The sequence below is a fragment of the Salmo salar genome, chromosome 22 (genome assembly GCF_965601325.2).
Source record: "Salmo salar chromosome 22, fSalSal1, whole genome shotgun sequence".
Lineage (NCBI taxonomy): Eukaryota > Metazoa > Chordata > Actinopteri > Salmoniformes > Salmonidae > Salmo > Salmo salar.
Window position 1 is genome coordinate 33775257 of NC_138312.1, and position 23754 is coordinate 33799010.

General features: G+C 44.4%; 1 protein-coding gene across 1 annotated transcript in view; it reads left to right on the forward strand.

Moving 5' to 3' along the window:
• The window catches only part of LOC106583170 (sodium channel protein type 8 subunit alpha), a 117542-nt gene that overhangs the window by 70388 nt on the left and 23400 nt on the right, over positions 1 to 23754 (forward strand). The window contains exons 12-14 of the mRNA XM_082967492.1: positions 8684 to 9016; positions 10124 to 10259; positions 12598 to 12836. Coding sequence (XP_082823618.1) covers positions 8684 to 9016; positions 10124 to 10259; positions 12598 to 12836 — 708 coding nt within the window. The remainder of the gene's footprint in view (positions 1 to 8683; positions 9017 to 10123; positions 10260 to 12597; positions 12837 to 23754) is intronic.

Consider the following 23754-nt stretch of genomic DNA (forward strand, 5'->3'; position numbering starts at 1 on the left):
CCACTAACCTCTCCCCCTTTCAGTGTGTATTGGGGTACCAGCCGGTTCTGGCACCGTGGCATCAGTCAGACCGAGGCTCCTGCTGTGGATGATTGGTTCAGGCACACGGCAGAGACATGGGAAGCCACCCATGGTTACCTCCAGCAGGCCGCGCTGCGCCAAAAAGATCAGTGCGGACCATCACCGCAGTGAGGCCCCGGTGTTCGCACCGGGGGACAGGGTCTGGCTCTCGACCCGAAGCCTGCCCTTCCGCCTGCCCTGCCGGAAGCTGGGCCCGTGGTTTGTGGGGCCATTTAAAGTCCTGAGGAGAGTGAACGTGGTATGTTACAGGTTACAGCTTCCCCCCGATTACCATATTAACACCTCGTTCCATGTGTCTCTCCTCAGGCCGGTGATGGCTAGTCCTCTCCAGGAGTCTGAGGTGCGGGAGGTTCCTCCGCCCCCTCTGGACATCGAGGGGGCCCCGGCGTACTCCGTCCGTTCCATACTGGATTCGAGGCGTCGGGCGTGGGGCCTTCAGTACCTCGTGGAGTGGGAGGGGTACGGTCCGGAGGAGAGAGGTGCTGGGTTTCGGTGGCGGATGTGTTGGACCCTGAACTGCTGCGGGAGTTCCACCGTCGCCTGCCGGATCGCCCTGCGCCTCGCCCTCTGGGTTGTCCCCGAGGCCTGTGTCGGTGCAACGCTGGAGCCGCGTGTCAAGGGGGGGGGGGGGGGGGTACTGTCACGACTTGTCGGCTCCTCTCCTTGTCCGGGCGGCGTTCGGCTGTCGACGTCACCGGCTTTCTAACCATCGCCGCTCCATTTTTCATTTATCCATTTCTTTTGTCTTGTTCCCTGCACACCTGGTTTTCATTCCCCACTACATGTATTTATTCCCCCTCATGTCTTTGTGTGAGATTGTTTTGTGTTACGTGTCATGTTTGACGCACTATTTCTGGTGTGCGCTTTTTCCATGTTTTATTTCACGAGGTATGTTTATTTGCTTGTACATATTATTGTGACTGTTTGCGCGTTTGCACTTTGGCATATTGGCTGGAGGTTTTCGACGCAGTGGTGTACGTCTGTTGGTTTCTCCTGCCTAAATAAAGTGTGCGCCTGTTCACAACTCTCTGCTCTCCTGCACCTGACTCCGCTCCCAGTACACACACCATTGACATTCCTTTGCCACATTTTTGTAGTATTACTTTAGTGCCTTGTTGCAAACAGGAGGCATGTCTTGCTATATGTTTTATTATGTACAGTATTCCTTTTTTTCCCCTCTGTCATTTAGGTTAATATTGTGAAGTAACTACAATGTTGTTGATCCATCCTCAGTTTTTTCCCATTACAGCCATTAACCTTTTGCTGCAGTGGGCTAAATCAGGGTCACAGAGTGTTTCTTGTTAGTCTTAAAAAAAATCTACTTTGAAACAAAAGTATACACCTCACAAACATTGTCATGGGCAAACAACAAAAAAACACCTGTACCAGATTTATATACAGTGCAATCGAAAGTATTCAGACCCCTTCCCTTTTTCCACATTTTGTTACGTTACAGCCTTATTCTAAAATGTTTTACATGATTTTTTTCCCTCATCAATCTACACACAATACCCCAGACTGACAAAGTGAAAACAGTTTTTTAGACATTTTTGCAAATGTATTAAAAATAAAAACAGTTTGGAACCACCAAGACGCTTGGTACTGGCGGCCCGGCCAAACTGAGCAATCTGGGGAGAAGGGCCTTGGTCAGGGAGGTAACCAAGAACCCGATGGTCACTCTGACAGGAGCTCCAGAGTTACTCTGTGGATATGGGAGAACCTTCCAGAAGGACAACCATCTCTGCAGCACTCCACCAATCAGGCATTTATGGTAGAGTGGCCAGACGGAAGCCACTCCTCAGTTAAAGGCACATGACAAACCACTTGGAGTCTGCCAAAAGGCACTTAAAGGACTCTCAGACCATGAGAAACAAGATTCTCTGGTCTGATGAAACCAAGATTGAACTCTTTGGCCTGAATGCCAAGCGTCACGTCTGGAGGAAATCTGGCACCATCCCTACGGTGAAGCATGGTGGTGGCAGCATCATGCTGTGGGGATGTTTTTCAGTGGATGGGACTGGGAGACTAATCAGGATCAAGGCAAAGATGAGCTGCGCAAAGTACAGAAAGGTCCTTGATGAAAACCTGCTCCAGAGGACCTCAGACTGGGACGAAGGTTCACCATTCAACAGGACAATGACCCTAAGCACACAGCCAAAAGACAACGCAGGAGTGACTTTAGGACAAGTCGGGACAAGTTTCAATGTCCTTGAGTGGCTTAGCCAGAGCCCGGACTTGAACCTGATCAATCATCTCTGGAAGACCTGAAAATAGCTGTACAGCGACGCTCCCTGTCCAACCTGACAGAGCTTGAGAAGATCTGCAGAGAAGAATGGGAGAAACTCCCCAAATACAGGTGTGAGAAGCTTGTAGCGTCATGCCCAAGAAGACTCGAGGCTGTAATTGCTGCCAAAGGTGCTTCAACAAAGTACTGAGTTAAGGGTCTGAATACAATTGTAAATGTGATATTTCAGTTTTATATTTAATACATTTGCAAAAAATTCTAAAAACCTGTTTTTGCTTTATCATAACGCAACAAAATGTGGAAAAAGTCAAGGGGTCTGAGTACTTTCCGAGTGCACTGTACATCACAGAAGACTGAAATATAACAAATCCCGGACAAGCACACCTGATTCCACTTGTCAAATAATCATAAAAACACACGAGAAATAAGAAAAATATTAAATACACAATGAAGTAAGTAAGCATACTATATACAGGAAATATTTAGAAAGTCAGTTCCAATATCATATTTACATGTGCAGGGACACTGGAGTGATGGAGGTAGATATTTATAGGGGTAAGGTGACTATGCAACAGGATATAAGATAAACAGAGTAGCAGCAGCTTGCATGTGGGTGTGCAAGTTTGTAGGGTCAGTATAAATGTATGTACATATTATGTGTGAGTGAAGAAATTATGGAGTGAGTGTTTGTGTGTGTGTGTGTGTTGGAGTGAGTGTGTGGGAGTGTGTAGGGCCCTGTGAGTGTGCATAGAGACAGTGCAAATACTGAAATAAAGGTCAATAAAGATACTAGGTAAACCCGGTCTACGTAGCTATTTTGTTTGCTATTTATCATATTGCTTAGGGATAGAAGCTATTCAAGACTTGATGCACCGGTACCTCTTGCCGTGTGGCAGCAAGACTATTTGTCTATGGCTTGGATGGTTGGGGTCTTTGACGATTTTCTGGCCATTCTTTTCACACCGCCTGATATAGAGGTTCTGGATGGCAGGGAGCTCAGCTCCAGTAATGTACTGGGCTGTCCGCACAACCATCTGTAACGCCATGCGATCGAGAGCAGTGCTATTGCCATACCAAGCAGTGATGCAGCCAGTCAATATGCTCTCAATGGTATAGCTGTAGAACCTTTTCAGGATTTGAGAGCCTATGCCAAACTTTTTCAACCTCCTGAGGGGGAAGAGGCACTGTCGCGCCTTCTTTACCATGCTCAAAGGGATATTCAGTGTTATTTTTACACATATACCAATAAGTGCCCTTTGAAAGGCATTTGAAAAGCTCCCTGGTCTTTGTGGTTGAATCTGTACTTGAAATACACTACTCGAGTGAGGGACCTTTGAGATAATTGTATGTGTAGGGTTAACGCATATTAAAATCTGTATCGGTGTCTTTCGGAGGGGTTGGGTTAAAAGCGGGAGTAAAATTTTGGCTGGACCTTGTGTGCAATTGACCAATAAAGTGATTATTGCACACAGACTGAATTATTATGTAATATGTTAAGCATATTTTGACTCCTGAACTTATTTAGGCTAACCATAACAATACTTCAAATTAAATGAAATTGTATTTGTCACATGCGCCGAATACAACCTTACCGTGAAATGCTTACTTACGAGCTCTTAACCAACAATGCAGTTAATACAATATTTACTAAATAATCTAAAGTGAGAAAAAAAATCAAATCAACCAAAAAGTAACACAAGAAAATGACATAACAATAACAAGGTTATATACGGGGGGGGGGGGGGGGGGGTAATGGTACCAAGTCAATGTGCGGGGTTACAGGTTAGCCGAGTTAATTTGTAGCAGCGAGTAGCAGCAGTGTAAAAACAAAGGGGGGGGGTGTCAATGTAAATAGTCCGGTGGCCATTTGATTACTTGTTCAGCAGTCTTATGGCTTGGGGGTAGAAGTGTTCAGGAGCCTTTTGGACCTAGACTTGGCTCTCCATTTCCGCTTGCCTTGCGGTAGCAGAGAGAACAGTCTATGACTTGGGTGACTGGAGTCTTTGACAATTTTTTGGGCCTTCCTCTGACACCGCCTAGTAAAAAGGTCCTGGATGTCAGGAAGCTTGGCCCCAGTGACGTACTGGGCCATACGCACTACCCTCTGTAGCGCCTTACAGTCAGATGCTGAGCAGTTACCATACTAGGCATACAATTTGCATACTGCCCCAACAGAGCCGCAGATGATGCAATCTCTATTGCACTCCACACTGCCCTTTCTCACCTGGACCAAAATAACACCTATGTGAGAATGCTATTCATTGACTACAGCTCAGTGTTCAACACTGTAGTGCCCTCAAAGCTCATCAATAAACTAAGGACCCTGGGACTAAACACCTCCCTCTGCAATTGGATCCTGTACTTCCTGACGGGCCGCCCCCAGGTGGTAAGGGTAGGTAACAAAACATCTGCCACGCTGATCCTCAACACAGGGGCCCCTCAGGGATGCATGCTCAGTCCCCTCCTGTACTCCCTGTTCACCCATGACTGCACGGCCAGGCACAACTCCAACACCATCATTAAGTTTGCTGATGACACAACAGTGGTAGGCCTGATCACCGACAATGACGAGACAGACTATAGGGAGGTCAGAGACCTGGCAGTGTGGTGCCAGGACAACAACCTCTCCCTCAACGTGATCAAGACAAAGGAGATGATTGTGGACTACAGGAAAAAGAGGACTGAGCACGCCCCCATTCTCATCGACGGGGCTGTAGTGGAGCAGGTTGAGAGCTTCAAGTTCCTTGGTGTCCACATCACCAACAAACTAACATGGTCCAAGCACACCAAGACAGTCGTGAACAGGGACCGATAAAACCTATTCCCCCTCAGGAGACTGAAAAGATTTGGCATGGGTCCTCAGATCCTCAAAAGGATTTACAGCTGCACCATCGAGAGCATTCTGACTGGTTGCATCACTGCCTGGTATGGCAACTGCTCGGCCTCCGACCACAAGGCACTACAGAGGGTAGTGCGTACGGCCCAGTACATCACTGTGGCCAAGCTTCCTGCCATCCAGGACCTCTATACCAGGCGGTGTCAGAGGAAGTCCCTAAAAATTATCAAAGACTCCAGCCACCCTAGTCATAGAATGTTCTCTCTACTACCGCACGGCAAGCGGTACTGGAGCGCCAAGTCTAGGTCCACGAGGCTTCTACACAGCTTCTACCCCCAAGCCATAAGACTCCTGAACATCTAATCAAATGGCTACCCAGACTATTTGCATTGCCCCCCCACCATCTCCCCCTCTTTTACACCACTGTTTTTCTCTGTTGTTATCATCTATGCATCGTCATAACTCTACCTACATGTACATATTACCCCAACTAACCAGTGCCCTCGCACATTGACTCTGTACCGGTACCCCCCTGTATATAGTCTTGCTATTGTTATTTTACTGCTGCTCTTTAATTACTTGTTACTTTTATTTCTTATTCTTATCCATATTTTTTTTTAACTGCACTGTTGGTTAGGGGCTCGTAAGTTAGCGTTTCACTGTCAGGTATTCATTGTATTCGGCACATGCGACTAATAAGATTTGATCTGAAAATCCATCAGTTTAAGCTAGAGATATTTTTGCACTAGATGCGTCTCAATCAACCGCATCCGCCTATGTAACACTTCCGCATCTGTGGTGAAAGCTAGAGCGGTGTTTGTCAGACCATCCTGAAAATTGGTCTTCTCTGTAGTGTCTGTTATGACCCCTCTATGGAAAGTTGAGACCCTAAGGAACACGATGGTCCATAACCATCTTGGGAGTCGTCTGAAGCCGGTACTACCGATCTGCCAACTTCTGTCTGTAGTGTCCGAACAGTTTGGGCTACACACTAATATGACCCCTCTGTGTAAAGGCCTCACACGACTCGTCTGAATGTCCCCCGGTACCAGTAAAAAATAATTATGGAAGTGTACATGTATGGAGTTTAGTGACAGAAATAAGGGGTTAAATACATGTAAAAAAAAAAAAAATGTTTCCTGAACTAAGAACTTTTAGTTATTTTTGTTCCACGTACTGAATCTGTCATTCAATGAGTTTGTATGGGCAAATAGCAGTAAGGCACCCCCAAAAATGTTTTGAATATATTTTGGGGATACTTCAAGGGGTCTTATCAAATAGCAAAATTATCCTTGGTTTGACCTTCTTAAAACAATTCCATGTATCTTAGTATTTTGTGTAGATCAATGACAAAAACATCACAATTAAATCCCACAAAAAAATCCAAGGGGGTTGAATACTTATGAAATGCACTGTACATTATTATCAATATTTATTTGTAGGCCAGATGACATTGATTCACCATTGTTTAATTCACCATTATTAAACATTTATTGACTACTAGTATACACTTTTCAGTAGTTGTCTTCTGTCGTCTTGCACTAAATCAGGGGTAGGCAACCCTGGTCCTGGAATGCCACAGGCACTTCATGTTTTTTATTTAACTGACCTGGAAGACCAGGTGTGTTGAATTTAGGCAATCATTGAACTAATCAATTATCTCAGTTGGACAGCTGGGGTGCTTCGTTGGAACAAAGCCCTGCAGTACCCATGGCACACTAGGAACAGAGTTGCCTACTCCTGTACTACATAGCGGTTCAGCTGATAAATTGTTAACTTTTTGTTAAAAGTACCACATTTGATAAAGAAGTAGATTTATGTACATGGCCGCCGACAGTAACACTATTTTACAATTCAGAAGGACTGCTTTGAGTTAAAGGCACCAAATTTGTCACAGAGCTAGATTTATGGACCCTGAAAAGTTGGCTGCCGACTGTAACACTACTTTGCAGTTCAGAATAACTATTTTGAGATAAATCATTAACTAAAATGTGTTTTGTTTATCAGCTTAACCGCCTCACTATGAAGTACAGGTGTAGGCAACCATGTTCCTGGTGTGCCCCACCACAGACTTGGCTCCTGGAGGTATGGCAGCCATCTTGCTAAGTGGCTGCAGACTGTTCAATTTTAATTACAAACCTTCAATCTAGAAAAAGTCATGGCCTATACTTCTTTGACTTAAAAAAAATGTTGGGAGATGTACACAAGGGTCTCTAAACTATAACTATAATACAGTATAACATCTAGTCTGTGGCTGCATTTCTTAGACTTTTCAGGGTCCATAAATCTAGCTCTGAGCCAAATTTGGAGCCTTTCTCTTAAAATAGTCCTTGGTTGTAGAATATTGGTACTGCTAGGCAATCATTTTCAAATATGGCTGCCATGGCCCCCAGGGGCAAAATCTGTGGTGGCTCCCTATCAAAATATTTTCAGGATATATAGATCTAACTCTCTGCCAAATGTGTTTTATCTCAAAATAGTTATTCTGAACTGCAAAGCAGCGTTAAAGTCAGCAGCCATCTTTTCAGGGTCCATAAACCTAGCTCTGCAACAAATGTGGTGCCTTTTCTTCAAAGCAGTCCGTCTGAATTGTAAAATAGTGTTAATGTCAGCAGCCATTTTGCTGCCAAGCCCCCCATCCCCCAAAACAATCTGTGGTGGCTTCATGTCTACGTTTGTTTAGGGTATATACATCAAATTGAGTTACATTTCTGAGCTTAACAGCTTCACTAATGATGTCATATCAATGTTAGGTTTCAAATTAATGTAACAGCGATTGCTACTGAGTGACAGAATTACTAAGGCCTCTCCCTCTATCCCACTGTTTCTTCTTTCCCTCCGTCCTGGTGAGAGTCCATGATGTTGCATTGTGCTGACACATCCTCTGTTCAACACTAGTGCAGAGGAGAGTAGTTTTAGTGTAGCAGCAGTGACTGTACATTACACCAGTCTTGGCCTGTTTGGTGTGAGGGAAGGGTAGAGAGAGGCATGCTTTCACAGGCCCCCACTACATTATTGATAAGCCCTTTTCATGAATCTTTCACTGCCCTGCTGAAAGCAATAATCTAGCTGTGTTTTGTCATTGCCCTGCCTATCGCCACCCTTACCCCCTGGTTTAAAAAAAGTTACCTGTGAGAGGCCCAGTCAGAACTGTTTACTAAGCAAAACGGACCGTTGCGTACATTTGTGTGCCTGATTTCTAAAGTGGCCATCTTCTGGTCTTTAGTTGCTGTGTCTTTACATGTCTGAATGAACCATTATCTCTAATTTCTGTTTCTGTGGCTACTTCTTTTCCCCTCTTATCCTATTTGACCTTTTCATCTTTCTTTCCATTTCTCATTCTTTGTCTCCTGCTCTTTTTCTTATCTCACACCCATCCCTCTTTCTTTCTCTGTCTCTCTTTCGTGCTTTGTTTCTCTGTGTCTTAATCTTTTCCATCCCCTCACCTCTGTCCATCCCTTCCTTTATTTCTCTTCTCTCTCTCCCTTTCCCCCCTCTCCCTCTCCCTCTTCCTCCTCCAGTCTCTCCTCTCCATCCCGGGCTCACCATTCATGTCGCGGCACAACAGCCGTAGCAGCATCTTCAGCTTCAACAAGGGCCGCCCTCCAAAGGACGTTGGCTCGGAGAACGAGTTTGCCGACGATGAGCACAGCACGGTGGAGGAGAGCGAGGACCGCCGGGGCTCCCTGTTCATCCCCTACCGCCGCAGCAGCTACAGCGGATACAGCCAGGGCTCATCGCGTCTCATCAGCCCACTGGCGCCCCACACTGGAGGGAAGAGGAACAGCACGGTGGACTGCAACGGCGTGGTGTCGCTCATCGCTCACCAGCCAGGTGGACGGCTTCTGCCTGAGGTGAAAATAGATAAGGCAGCCACTGACGACAGTGTAAGGACGTTTTTGGTCTGGTTTCCACTCTCTTTCCCTTCTCTGTCCTCCTCACTTCTGGTCTCTGAATTTCTGGTTCCTTCCTCTTCTGTTTGATTTTCCCTTCTCGAGACTTGCTCAGCACTCACAGCCTTATTACACACACTCCATTCTCTAGTCTTTATTTTCTCTCCCCCCCCGCGCCCCCTTCGCTTCAGCTGCTCTGAGTGGCGCGCTCTTCCACCAATGAAAAACAACAGATTCCTGGCTTCCATTACACTGTAGTAACCTTTCTATTAGCCTAGTAGCCCGTTTCAAAGCCTCCTGCATAGAAGTACGCAGTGTCTCTTAGCACCTATCTAACAAACAGGTATCTCTGTTGCCATGCCCCATCCACAACAAACATTACTGGAAACTCTCTCCCCTCTTAATCTCTTAATCTCTCCTCAAAACCAGTTTATTCTGTCTGTCTTTTGCCACCATTTCCCCACCTCTCTTTTGTCTCTCCCAAGCTACAAAAAAACGTAACCTTTTTCTAACAACAGCATTCTTCCTCATCCTAGCAAGCATGGTAGTTTGACTTCCCATTACTTCTGTCCAATCCAAGCCAAGCTTTACCTTTTTACCTACTCTCCAAACGTAGCATGGTACAGTGGCTGTCTTGACTTCTCTTTTCTTATTGGATACATGCATGCTCTTGCATGCAGGTTTGGGAAGGGGATACGACTGCTATATGTTTTGGGTGGGATAAGACGGTTTACATAGAATGGGATGATATTGTAAGGGGTGGGGGTTAGCGGCACTTTGTAGTGTCTGTTGTATGGGATTGGGTTTTCGTGTCTGGTGTGTGGGATAGGATTAGGTATTGGTCTCTCTGTGTGTGTGTGTGTGTGTGTGTGTGTGTGTGTGTGTGTGTGTGTGTGTGTGTGTGTGTGTGTGTGTGTGTGTGTGTGTGTGTGTGTGTGTGTGTGTGTGTGTGTGTGTGTGTGTGTGTGTCAGACACAAAGGCATAGTGATTGGACTGGTTTCAAGATATGTGTGTCTATGTAAGGCCTCTGACGGGTGTTTGTGTGTGTGTCGTCTCCCTGAGCGCAGACCACAGAGGTGGAGGGGAAGAAGAAACACTCAGGCTCCCTGATGGTCTCTGTGGACCAGCTCGGCCGCAACAAGGACCGCGCCAACAGTGTGATGAGCGTGGCCACACATACACACTCACACACTCTACTGGAGGGTACGGAACTCACACACTCTCTCACACACTAGGTACCCTGGACTGGAGGTGTGGCTAAGTAGGGGCGTGGCTTTCAGATAGATCTTTTTAGGCCACCTGTTAGAATAAATGTAATTTCTGTTCATCTGTATTTTCATCATATGTTAAAGGTCCGATGTAGCTTTTTTAAATTGATATATATATCAATTCATTTCTGGGTAACAAATAACTACCTTACTGTGATTTTTTTAAAGAAACATTTTTGCTAGGTCTGTCTGGGAGTGGTCTGCGAGAGGTGCCTAATGGGAGGGATGTGTAATCTGAAAACTAGCTGTTATTGGCAGAGAGGAGAGCAAATTTATACCGTGTGGTGACTTCACCAGTAGGTCCAAAAACCCCACCCCAAGCTGAAACTTCATGTAATCAACAATGTTAATATTATATAAGAATATGTAAAATACTTACACTACCGGTCAAAAGTTTTAGAACACCTACTCGTTCAAGGGTTTTTCTTTATTTTTACCATTTTTTACATTGTAGAATAATAGTGAAGACATCAAAACTATGAAATCACGTAGTAACCCAAAAAAAAGTGTTAAACAAATCAAAATATATTTTATATTTCAGATTCTTCAAATAGCCACCCTTTGACTTAATGACAGTTTTGATCACTAAATAAATCACCCCCACACCATAACACCTCCTCCGCCATGCTTTACGGTGGGATATACACATGCAGAGATCATCCGTTCACCCACACCTCATCTCACAAAGACACGGCGGTTGGAACCAAAAATCTCCAATTTGATCTCCAGAAGAAAGGACAAATTTCCACCGGTCTAATGTTCATTGCTCATGTTTCTTGGCCCAAGCAAATCTCTTCTTATTATTGGTGTCCTTCAGTAGTGGTTTCTTTGCAGCAATTTGACCATGAAGGCCTGATTCACACAGTCTCCTCTAAACAGTTGATGTTGAGATGTGTCTGTTACTTGAACTCTGTGAAGCATTTATTTGGGCTGCAATTTCTGAGGCTGAACTTATCCTCTGCAGCAGAGGTAACTCTGGGTCTTCCATTCCTGTGGCAGTCCTCATGAGAGCCATTTTCATCATAGCGCTTGATGGTTTTGGCAACTGCACTTGAAGAAACTTTCAAAGTTCTTCTTGAAATGTTCCGGACTGACTGACCTTCATGTCTTAAAGTCATGATGGACTGTCATTTCTCTTTGCTTATTTGAGCTGTTCTTGCCATAATATGGACTTGGTATTTTACCAAATAAGGCTATCTTCTGTACCCCCCCCCCCCCCACCTTGTCACGACACAACTGATTGGCTCAAACGCATTAAGAAGCTTTGAAGTTCCACAAATTAACTTTTAAGAAGGCAGACCTGTTAAGGTAAATGCATTCCAGGTGACTACCTCATGAAGATGGTTGAGAGAATGCCAAGACAGTGCAAAGCTGTCCTCAAGGCAATGGGTGGCTATTTGAAGAATGGCAAATATAAAATATATTTTGATTTGTTTAACACTTTTCTGGTTACTACAAGATTCCATAGTTTTGATGTCTTCACTATTATTCTACAATGTGGAAAATAGTAAACCCCTTGAAAGAGTAGGTGTTCTAAAACTTTTGACCCGTGGTGTACATATTCACAGAACATTTAAATTTGTAGTGTGCAAATTTAAAATGATGAACAGGAATTGGCCAAAAAATAACTATCTGAAAGCCACACCTCCAATAAGCCATTCCCCATTCATCTGATAAGCTGCCACCTCTATACTATATTATTAAAAAGGTAGAAAATGGAACCCTCTTCATCACAAAAAGGTTCCGGTTTGAACCTTTACAAAGGGGTTTCTCAAAAGACACTTTCAGAGGGGTTCCTCAAGGAACATTTTTGACCTGCAAAATGTCACCTTTCAACCCCTTACCAGTTATACAATACTGACCTGACCACAAGACAACCTAGAGCGTTATGGCAATGTTTTAGTTTTTTTGTGACTCTCCCCCCCCCCCCATCTCCCTCTCTTTCACGCTCTCTCCTTCTCTTTTCTCTCTTCCTCTCTCCCTCTTTTCCTCTCTCTCCCACTCCCCCCTCTCACTTTTCCTCTCATTCGCTCTTTACCACATTCTCCCTCTTTTCCTCTCTCTCCCACTCCCCCCTCTCACTTTTCCTCTCATTCGCTCTTTACCACATTCTCCCTCTTTTCCTCTCTCTCCCACTCCCCCCTCTCACTTTTCCTCTCATTCGCTCTTTACCACATTCTCCCTCTTTCCCTCTGTCTCCCTCTTTCCCTCGGTTTACCCCTTTCTCCCCTGCCCACCTCTGTTTTTTCACTCCCTCCATTTTCCCCCTACAGAGCTAGAGGATTCTCAGAGGGCGTGCCCGTCATGGTGGTATAAGTTTGCCAACATGTTCTGTGTGTGGGACTGCTTTCCTATCTGGTTGAAGATCAAGCATGTGCTCAACCTGATCGTTATGGACCCCTTTGTGGATCTGGCTGTCACCATCTGTATTGTCCTCAACACCCTCTTCATGGCCATGGAACACTACCCCATGACTCCTCGCTTTGAGGAGACTCTGTCAGTGGGAAATCTGGTGAGGAACAGTCAAGTGGACAGTGTTTAGTGTGTACAGTAACACAAGATTGTGTCAACGTGTGATTGGAATGTTTCTCACATCCCATTATCCAATTATTTCTCTGCCTCTGCTCCACATGTTTCTGTCACTGTATCTTTCCCCCCATGTGTCTTTGTATCTCTCTCTCTCTCTGTCTCACACTCCCCTGCCCATCCTGTGATGATGGAAGTGTAGCACAGGTTTCTCAGAGCACTTCTTTGCTGGTTTAACTTAGGTCTTTTCATACACGCACTACACTCTGCCCTTCGATGGGAATTCATAAAACATTCAGCTCCATTTTAAAGCAACCAGCTTGCTCCACTTCTTTCACCACCCAGGCTCTCTCTCTATCTCCGTTTCTCTCCCCTAACTTTGTCTCTCTCTCTCTTGCCCCATTTTCTTCTCTGTTTGTTTGCCTCAGTCGCCTTTCTCCTCCATCTCTTCCTGCTGATTTAGCAGTTCTAACATGGCAGAACAGGGGTGTGTCCAGGGGATGGCAGGGTTGGTTGGGGGATACATTAAAGTTGAATGTAACCTGATCGATCTGTACTTTAAGTGGAGCATACTGCTTGGTAAGGTCTGAGGCTGGTGTGTGAATGTGAGGAGAGGTTAGAGAGGGTATCTGTGGTGTCCACTTGCTCTTAGATATCTCAGTACAGTACCAGAGTCCCTAGCATGTCCGTGTGAGGTCAGAGGAATTGACGTGGTGTCAGGGGTGAGATTGGCTGGTGTCATAGAGGTTGCAACCTTATATCTATCCAATTATAGCTTCTGTGAGCGCATGGGCCGCGCCATTGAGGCTATCTCCATTTTGAAGAAGTCAAATGACTCCAACCGGGTCATCAGTAGGGATCAGCCAATGAAGTTGGAAGTCCCACCCAGTTGACTACTTGAAAATAGTGAAAGTCCTCAATGGCGCTGTCCTTGCTAATACAGGCTTGTGGCCACTACAATCGTCTATCCATCTCTGTGGCTGGTGTCAGCAGCGATATGGGAAATGTTTTTATTTATTTCTTTGAGGTCACAGATGTTGGCATGGTGTCAGGGGTGGTGCAGGATGAATCATTGAGTGCTCTCTGCAGTGATGATTGGTCCACCAACATGGCATGATACAACCCTCCCTGCCTGACCGGTAGTGGGTGGGTGGGTGGGGCATTGCTCTATGAACTTGTCCTGCCAGGACAACCTCCACCAGCACTAAGAGTCCAATACATTTTTAATCAGCACTACATCAAACAAAATGCCACGCAAGCAAGATCTGTTTTGCATTTCGCTCTTAAATTTCTGCATTTAAGTGGAATTTCTACAAATCACAAGTTCTCCATGATTTTAACCTCCATGTTCTGCAGCACAGCATAGCACGCACAGATCAGAACTCCCAGGTACAAATCTTGAGCACACATTTTGTGGTTTCTATCAGAATGATATGTTATAATATACTACACACTTATCATTTTTTATATATATATACAGATATAGTATCTTAATTTGATCACTCTGTTGTCGCAGATAATTTTCCTGAGCTGCATAAATTCACTGAAAACACGCAGTTCTTTTTCTTTCACTAGATCTCAAACCTAAACTATAGCCTATTGTAGCCTACCAAACTTAATTTTCTGTAAGAAATTATCACTTTATTTTTTTTAAATAATCAAATCCTCCTGTTGCAGTATTATTTTACTTCTGTGACGAAACTGGTCAAATTAAGATCTGACATCTGTAGTACCAAATACAATTTTTTGGGGCTTGTAACCATAGCTGATCCCGTTTTGGTACTATATAGAACTGTTTTTTGAAGTTTCTATAAAGAACCATGCTCATAAGGTTCTAAATGGAACCTGTATGGTGCTATAAAAGACAACAAATTACCTAGCAGCAAACCTGCTTACACCAATCCCACACTGTAAAAAAAAAAAATGTTGATTCAACGTAGTTGTAAGGCAACCAGTGCAATAGGATTGTGAGTTTGCACAACAGAATAGCATTGAAATTGATACAATGTACAATTGTAAGGCAACCAGCTGCAATAGTATTGGGCATATAGCTGAACGAGGGCTGGGCGATATGGCCTAAAAATCCTATCTCGATTCGTTTCAAACTTTTTTCCAATATTTTCTCTAAATGAGTTTTTGTGTATAATTAACGAGAAAATACACTGCATTTCAAACAGTCAGCAATAATGTAATGAATTCAGGGCTTGTGAAATTCTACCTAGGCTAAATATAAGCCTTCTACAACCATAAGACCCACTAATAATTTAGTTATTTTATCAAAATAGTTTAACATGCTTTTTTGCAATAATCACTGATCTGCCTTTCAAGTCTGTCTATGAAAATGGCCTTTTGATTACAAATTTAACCACAGCCATGCATAATGCACATTCACTAATAATTTTTTATTTAACCTTTATTTATTAACTAGGCAAGTCAGTTAAGAACAAATTCTTATTTACAATGACGACGTCCTACCCCGGCCAAACCCTCCCCTAACCCAGATGATGCTGGGCCAATTGTGCGCCGCACTGATCACTGCTGGTTGTGACACAGCCCGGGATCAAACCAGGGTCTGTAGTGACGCCTCTAGCACTGTGATGCAGTGCCTTAGACCGCTGCACCACTCGGGAGCCCCGAGTGGAGCAGGCATTATAGAAAATTAACACAGGTCTCGCAATAATCGTTCAAGCACAAAACCACATTGCTAGTCAGTAGCCAACTAATCTTTATACACTGCTCAAAAAAATAAAGGGAACACGTAAACAACACATCCTAGATCTGAATGAAATAAATAATCTTATTAAATACTTTTTTCTTTACATAGTTGAATGTGCTGACAACAAAATCACACAAAAATAATCAATGGAAATCCAATTTATCAACCCATGGAGGTCTGGATTTGGAGTCACACTCAAAATTAAAGTGGAAAACCACACTACAGGCTGATCCAACTTTGATGTAATGTCCTTAAAACAAGTCAAAATGAGGCTCAGTAGTGTGTGTGGCCTCCACGTGCCTGTATGACCTCCCTACAATGCCTGGGCATGCTCCTGATGAGGTGGCGGATGGTCTCCTGAGGGATCTCCTCCCAGACCTGGACTAAAGCATCTGCCAAATCCTGGACAGTCTGTGGTGCAATGTGGCGTTGGTGGATGGAGCGAGACATGATGTCCCAGATGTGCTCAATTGGATTCAGGTCTGGGGAACGGGCGGGCCAGTCCATAGCATCAATGCCTTCCTCTTGCAGGAACTGCTGACACACTCCAGCCACATGAGGTCTAGCATTGTCTTGCATTAGGAGGAACCCAGGGCCAACCGCACTAGCATATGGTCTCACAAGGGGTCTGAGGATCTCATCTCGGTACCTAATGGCAGTCAGGCTACCTCTGGCGAGCACATGGAGGGCTGTGCGGCCCCCCAAAGAAATGCCACACCACACCATGACTGACCCACCGCCAAACTGGTCATGCTGGATGATGTTGCAGGCAGCAGAACGTTCTCCACGGCGTCTCCAGACTCTGTCACGTCTGTCACGTGCTCAGTGTGAACCTGCTTTCATCTGTGAAGAGCACAGGGCGCCAGTGGCGAATTTGCCAATCTTGGTGTTCTCTGGCAAATGCCAAACGTCCTGCACGGTGTTGGGCTGTAAGCACAAACCCACCTGTGGACGTCGGGCCCTCATACCACCCTCATGGAGTCTGTTTCTGACCGTTTGAGCAGACACATGCACATTTGTGGCCTGCTGGAGGTCATTTTGCAGGGCTCTGACAGTGCTCCTCCTGCTCCTCCTTGCACAAAGGTGGAGGTAGCGGTCCTGCTGCTGGGTTGTTGCCCTCCTACGGCCTCCTCCACGTCTCCTGATGTACTGGCCTGTCTCCTGGTAGCGCCTCCATGCTCTGGACACTATGCTGACAGACACAGCAAACCTTCTTGCCACAGCTCGCATTGTTGTGCCATCCTGGATGAGCTGCACTACCTGAGCCACTTGTGTGGGTTGTAGACTCCGTCTCATGCTACCACTAGAGTGAAAGCACCGCCAGCATTCAAAAGTGACCAAAACATCAGCCAGGAAGCATAGGAACTGAGAAGTGGTCTGTGGTCTCCACCTGCAGAACCACTCCTTTATTGGGGGTGTCTTGCTTATTGCCTATAATTTCCACCTGTTGTCTATTCCCTTTGCACAACAGCATGTGAAATTTATTGTCAATCAGTGTTGCTTCCTAAGTGGACAGTTTGATTTCACAGAAGTGTGATTGACTTGGAGTTACATTGTGTTGTTTAAGTGTTCCCTTTATGTTTTTGAGCAGTATATTTAAAGTCTAGCCAACTTGGATCTATTTGCTAGCTAAGGTCGAACAGTTGAATTGGTATGAACACACCCTTCTGTCCGTCTCCAACTGTTTGAACAGCACGCTAGCCTGTCCACTTTGTTCAGATGTTGAAATTAATTATTTCTCAGAATGAGAACAAGTTGCTTATTTTATTCTCATTGCACTTTTATAAAACACAGACTAGACAGCTAGAATAAGAGTTTGTCTCTAAAATGCTGATAGTGGTCCGTGGTACCACAATGCTGATAGTGGTCCGTGGTACCACAATGCTGATAGTGGTCCGTGGTACCACAATGCTGATAGTGGTCCGTGGTACCACAATGCTGATAGTGGTCTGTGGTACCACAATGCTGATAGTGGTCCGTGGTACCACAATGCTGATAGTGGTCCGTGGTACCACAATGCTGATAGTGGTCTGTGGTACCACAATGCTGATAGTGGTCTGTGGTACCACAATGCTGATAGTGGTCTGTGGTACCACAATGCTGCGCGCAACAGAAACTGAGCATTCATTTTCCAGAATCAATGTTCATTGATACTCCCGTTTTAGTAGGGTCTGCTCTTCGCACAATTTGAGGAGTTGAAACATAAAAAAGGTGTCTTTAGAAAGGTTAACTTCTCCTTTATTACAGTAATATAATGTCTCAATGTGTTTGTCCATATTATTGATTCTGTTGGACCAAACCTCAAATGCAAATAGCAAGTTGAAACTGCTTCTTGTCAGAGAGGAAGAAGTGATCTTTCATCTTTGTTGCTGTGAGTGACAGAGGGAGGGGCTTGGTGTCCGAGTGCAAGTGGGAAGGTGCACAGTGCACACAGCAAAGAAAGAGCAAAGAAGACAAAACCGAAAAGACAAGATGTTAACAAGCAGACAGATAAGCTCATAAAAACAAAAAAATATAAAGAAACGTAATTCTTGTGATACAGACATTTGGAATATCGCGCAAAAACACGTTTCAATTAATCAAATTAATTTGAGATATCGAATATTTGTTAGCAGAGGACACATGGTTGTTGTATTCAATGGCTTTCAGTCCTGTAGCTTTCACAGAGTGAGTGTCTAAGTGAATATGTTAAGTTCAAAATGTAACTCTTTCTAAAAACAAAAATGTACACACATTATAAGGTCTTTCTTTGAGGCCCTAGTTACACCCTAACACAGGTCTGAAACTCCTGATTTAGAAGCCACATCAAGCCTGCAAGTCACATTATGCTCGCCTGCAAAGTGATGTGTAATTCCTATTGGGTTCCAGCCAGTGAGGTTATCTGACAATTTGAACTTTTAGGTCATTTTATTTGGCTATGTATAAGTCATACATAATTCAAATTTCAATCAGGTTAAAAGATTATCAATCATTTCAGAAAGTCAACATTTCAATAAATAATAAGCAATTACATCAAGTCATCAAATCATAGCAGGCAAATCAAATCCACTGGACATCAAAAGGGAAATGGCAACAAAACAACAAAGAAAGATAAAAAAAACACCTTCAAAACAAGACTCGAGCTGTGTTCGAATACTCATACTACCCACACTAACCGTACTATTTGTGACGTGATTTGAGTATATCGTATGCTTATTGGTCATAGTATGGATATAGTTAGCATGCCAAAAGTTTCCGGGTATCGTACTAAATTCGCCAAAATATGAAGTATACACACAAAGGACACTATTTCTGTACTTTAGGGCCCATAATGCAATTCTTCAGGAAATGGGTGTGGCTTCTCATCGTTTTCAGATTTGAAGGAAATGGTGGAAAATATGCAGCCAAAGTACAATGAAAGTGGATACAATTTCATTGCTTTAACTAATTATGACAAATGTTGAGCAATGTAATAAAGTAATGACTTTTCAAATAAGTTACCTTACACGTTATGTTGGCTGACAATTTGATAGCTATGCTGTCCTTATGAACCACGTAGTATATCATTACAGCAGTATGTACCGGTATGTTAGCTAGCTACCTAACGTTAGTTGGCTACTTATACATCAAACTTGCTAGTATATTATCTATAGGTTATCTAACTAACTACTCAACGTTTATTGACTTGATTATTCCCGTCATTCTTAGCTTATAGTATAGTCGTTGTGCGTTCTCAATGGACACTCCTCGACCTGGTCCTTTCGTAAATTCGCTCTGGCTATCTACTCCGATTTCAGAGCACTCTTGTCTGAGTGTACCAGAGTGCAGAATAATGAATTTACAAGCGCTCAACACCGGTTGAATATGGCCAATGTCAGTAAACGTTGGCAAAAAAGAGTAATTAAATTGTTGCCAGCAGCACAGTTATAGTCACCAACGGTCTGGATAACATGAAAACTGCCTAACCAGCTATGCTAGGGCGAGTAAAATGGTCAGAGTGGTCTCTCTCGTTTGTGTCTGGAAGTAGCTAGCAAACTAGCCAATGTTAGCATGACTGCCGTTGTAAGGCAGAACGCTCAAATCAACCCTACTCCTCGACCCGAGCGTCCAGTGTGCGCTCCGAGAGCGGAACGCTCTGAATTTACTAACAGACAATCTGAGAATGCTCTGAATTTACAAGCATACTCTGGTACTCCAGATTGAATTTAAGAACACACCCGAAGTTGTAAAATGTCTAACTAGTAATTTGTCTAACTATAGGTTGCATAGCAACAGCATCAACTTCCGGTAGACGGGCGGGGAGCTAGTACGCTCAACTGAAAGGAAACCGTTTGTTTACAATATACTAAAATTAACTAATAGTATGTAGTATGGGTATTTGAATAGTGCTGTTGCAGGGTCTGGAACTGGACTGGTTGGATCTGCAGCGGGGAGGAAGGACAACCTGAGGAGCAAGCAGACACACATGGAGACCCAAGATCTGGAGATTTTTACATAACAAATGTTTGCTATTGTTCTTTTTTTACATCAGTGGCAACACGGAACACTAATTTAACCCACACATTTTCTAGAGGGACGGCTTTAGGCGGAACACAACAGTATCGTAACACATGCAAAACGATATGACAACAATGACGTCTAATGTAACTGGCCCCTCTAACAGTACAACTGGCCCCAGCTTGGCCCCCCCAGTTGAAATGGTCTAGAACCGCCACTGGTGGGATGAGGGGGGATGGAAGGGGTGAAGGGGTGGGGGCTGTGGGGTTGGATGTCTGTGGGGTTGTCTGAATATGGGTCTTCATCGTTATTACTTGGTGATGGGGGGTTGTTGGTGGTGTTGGCCTTTTACCTGCTGGCGTATGAATTGGGGAAGGTTCTAAAGGAGTGTCCCTCTTTCCCGCAGAGGTTACAGGGTCGTGTGGAAGTACAGTCTGAGATGGGATGATCTCCTTTACAGTTTCCTCAGATTATGGTTGTGCTGGCTGCACAGTTGGGGCATGCTGTAGTAGTGGACGGAGCCCCTGTTGTTCCCCAATTTGATGGTACAGGGGAGGTTTTGGACTCCGCCCACTCCGGTCTCAACTGAACCAATGGCCCCAGTCCAGACGTCGTCTTTGTCTAGGACCCCCTAGCCGCTGACTTGAGGGTGGCGAAGTGGTGTAACCAAACTTCTATGTCATACTCTTGGATGCTTTCGTTATGGAATTGGACTATGACTAACTTTTGATTCTGTGTCTGAAAGTGGAATTACAGTGAATTTATCTTTGTTAGCTCTATGTACTGACCAACATTTTTTTAAACTAACTTCAATGGCTTCTTGTGGCCCTGGGGGCTTTTCCAGGCAGTTTAGGTCGGATTTCACAAAGCCCACACCTCTCTGGAGAACTGCCCTGCTGAATTCCAGGTGGGTCTGGTCTGGTCTGGCGGTTATTGTTGCTGTTCTTGCTGTTCCTGCTGCTCCCTGGTGATTGGCGGCTCCATCTTCGGCAGCCTCCTTCCTGGGTTTTAGCGTGAGCCTTACCGCAATGTTGCAAAGCATCGCTCCTGGGTTCATTCTGGTCATCTTCAGTTGGGAGTGGGAGGGGGGCGGGTATTTGGAAGAGGAGGGTTGGAAGGGTGCTGGTTCTGGTCTTAGTGTTGTCTAGTCTGGTCCTGGGTCTACTACGTTCCTGCATGGGGAGGAAGGACAACCTCAGAGTGAGCAAACACACCAGAAAGGCTGTGACCTGGAGGTCAATGGAGGCACTCACCTGTGGTCTGCTCGCTCCAGGCGTAGGTTGGTATCTTTAAGGGGTTCCTTCCTCTGCTCCCTGGATGTGGTGGTGTTCTATGGTCTGGTCTGGTCTCTCTTTCTTGTGAACTACTCTGGGTGGTTGGTGGTCAGCTGGTCCTGGTCTGGTCAGTGGTGGCCTGAGGAGAGCAAATGGAGAAAAAGACAGGGGAGGAGGGCTGCAGGCCAAGGGTAGAGGGAGTACGGCTCGCCGCGGCAGCGCTCTACTCAACTCAAGGCCTGCAGTCCATTGTCTCCTCTACGGGCAGCTGGTCCAGGTCGTTCTGTGGAGTCAGGTCGGACCGTGGTCCTTTTCCTTCAGTCATTCTGGTACCGGCTTAGTCCGCTGGACCAAGGAGGCAGCGCCAGCCGTGGTCACGCCGCTGTTACTGTTGCTGTCTCCTGGTCCAAAGAAAAAGATAGTGAGAAAAGAGGGTAGAGAGGGACACAACCCCAGAAAATCTTCAGCACACAGGCATGTCAGTAATGAAGAGAAGCAAGCTTTTAATCACCCGCAACTATTGAGAATGACTGCCAGTGTAGGGAAGGTTGGATTATTGAGACTACCTAAATCATATAAATTGGAACTGCCATCTCTGTAATGGTGCAATAAATTGGATTAGTTTAGAAAAAGGTATGTTATTTATGTTTGCGTAACATACGATTAATCAACCAGTCAATGATCATCAGTTACTAGGCCAATGCACTTTAAAAGCTAGGCTACCTGCAGCCCTATACATACAGTTGAAGTCGGAAGTTTACATACACCTTAGCCAAATACATTTAAACTCAGTTTTTCACAATTCCTGACATTTAATCAGAGTAAAAATTCCCTGTCTTAGGTCAGTTAGGATCACCACTTTATTTTAAGAATGTGAAATGTCAGAATAATAGTAGAGAGTGATTAATTTGAGCTTTTATTTCTTTCATCACATTCCCAGTGGGTCAGAAGTTTACATACACTCAATTAGTATTTGGTAGCATTGCCTTTAAATTGTTTAACTTGGGTCAAACGTTTCGGGCAGCCTTCCACAAGCTTTCCAGAATAGGTTGAGTGAATTTTTGCCCATTCCTCCTGACAGAGCTGGTGTAACTGAGTCAGGTTTGTAGGCCTCCTTGCTCGCACATGCTTTTTCAGTTCGGCCCACAAATTTTCTATGGGATTCTGGTCAGGGCTTTGTGATGGCCACTCCAATACCTTGACTTTGTTGTCCTTAGGCCATTTTGCCACAACTTTGGAAGTATGCTTGGGGTCATTGTCCATTTGGAAGACCCATTTGCAACCAAGCTTTAACTTCCTGACTGATGTCTTGAGTTGTTGCTTCAATATATCCACATAATTTTCCCTCCCTCATGATGCCATCTATTTTGTGAGGTGCACCAGTCCCTCCTGCAGCAAAGCACCCCCACAACATGATGCTGCCACCCCCGTGCTTCAAGGTTGGGATGGTGTTCTTCAGCTTGCAAGCCTCCTCCTATTTCCTCCAAACATAATGATGGTCATTATGGCCAAACAGTTCTATTTTTGTTTCATCAGACCAGAGGACATTTGTCCAAAAGGTTTGATCTTTGTCCGCATGTGCAGTTGCAAACCGTAGTCTGGCTTTTTTATGCGGTTTTGGAGCAGTGGCTTCTTCCTTGCTGAGCGGCCTTTCAGGTTATGTCGATATAGGACTTGTTTTACTGTGGATATAGATACTTTTGTACCTGTTTCCTCCAGCATCTTCACAAGGTCCTTTGCTGTTGTTCTGGGATTGATTTGCACTTTTCGCACCAAAGTACGTTCATCTCTAGGAGACAGAACGCGTCTCCTTCCTGAGCGGTATGATGACTGCGTGGTCCCATGGTGTTTATACTTGCGTACTATTGTTTGTACAGATGAACGTGGTACCTTAAGGCATTTGGAAATTGCTCCAAAGGATGAACCAGACTTGTGGAGGTCTCCAAAAACATTTTCTGAGGTCTTGGCCTATTTCTTTAGATTTTCCCATGATGTCAAGCAAAGAGTCACTGAGTTTGAAGGGAGGCCCTTACACCTTTAATTGACTCAAATGATGTCAATTAGCCTATCAGACGCTTCTAAGCCATGAATTAATTTTCTGGACTTCCCAAGCTGTTTAAAGGCACAGTCAACTTAGTGTATGTAAACTTCTGACCCACTGGAATTGTGATACAGTAAATTATAAGTGAAATAATCTCTTTGTAAACAATTGTTGGAAAAATGACTTGTGTCATGCACAAAGTAGATGTTTAACCGACTTGCCAAAACTATAGTTGTGGTTGAAAAGTGAGTTTTAATGACTCCAACCTAAGTGTATGTAAACTTCCGACTTCAACTGTAAGTATAGATTGCAATTGATTACTGCTACAGTGCTATTTGGGTTGTTAATCAGAATCGTCCCGACGTTCTTGTCTTTTTTTACTTTTTTTTTTACATTT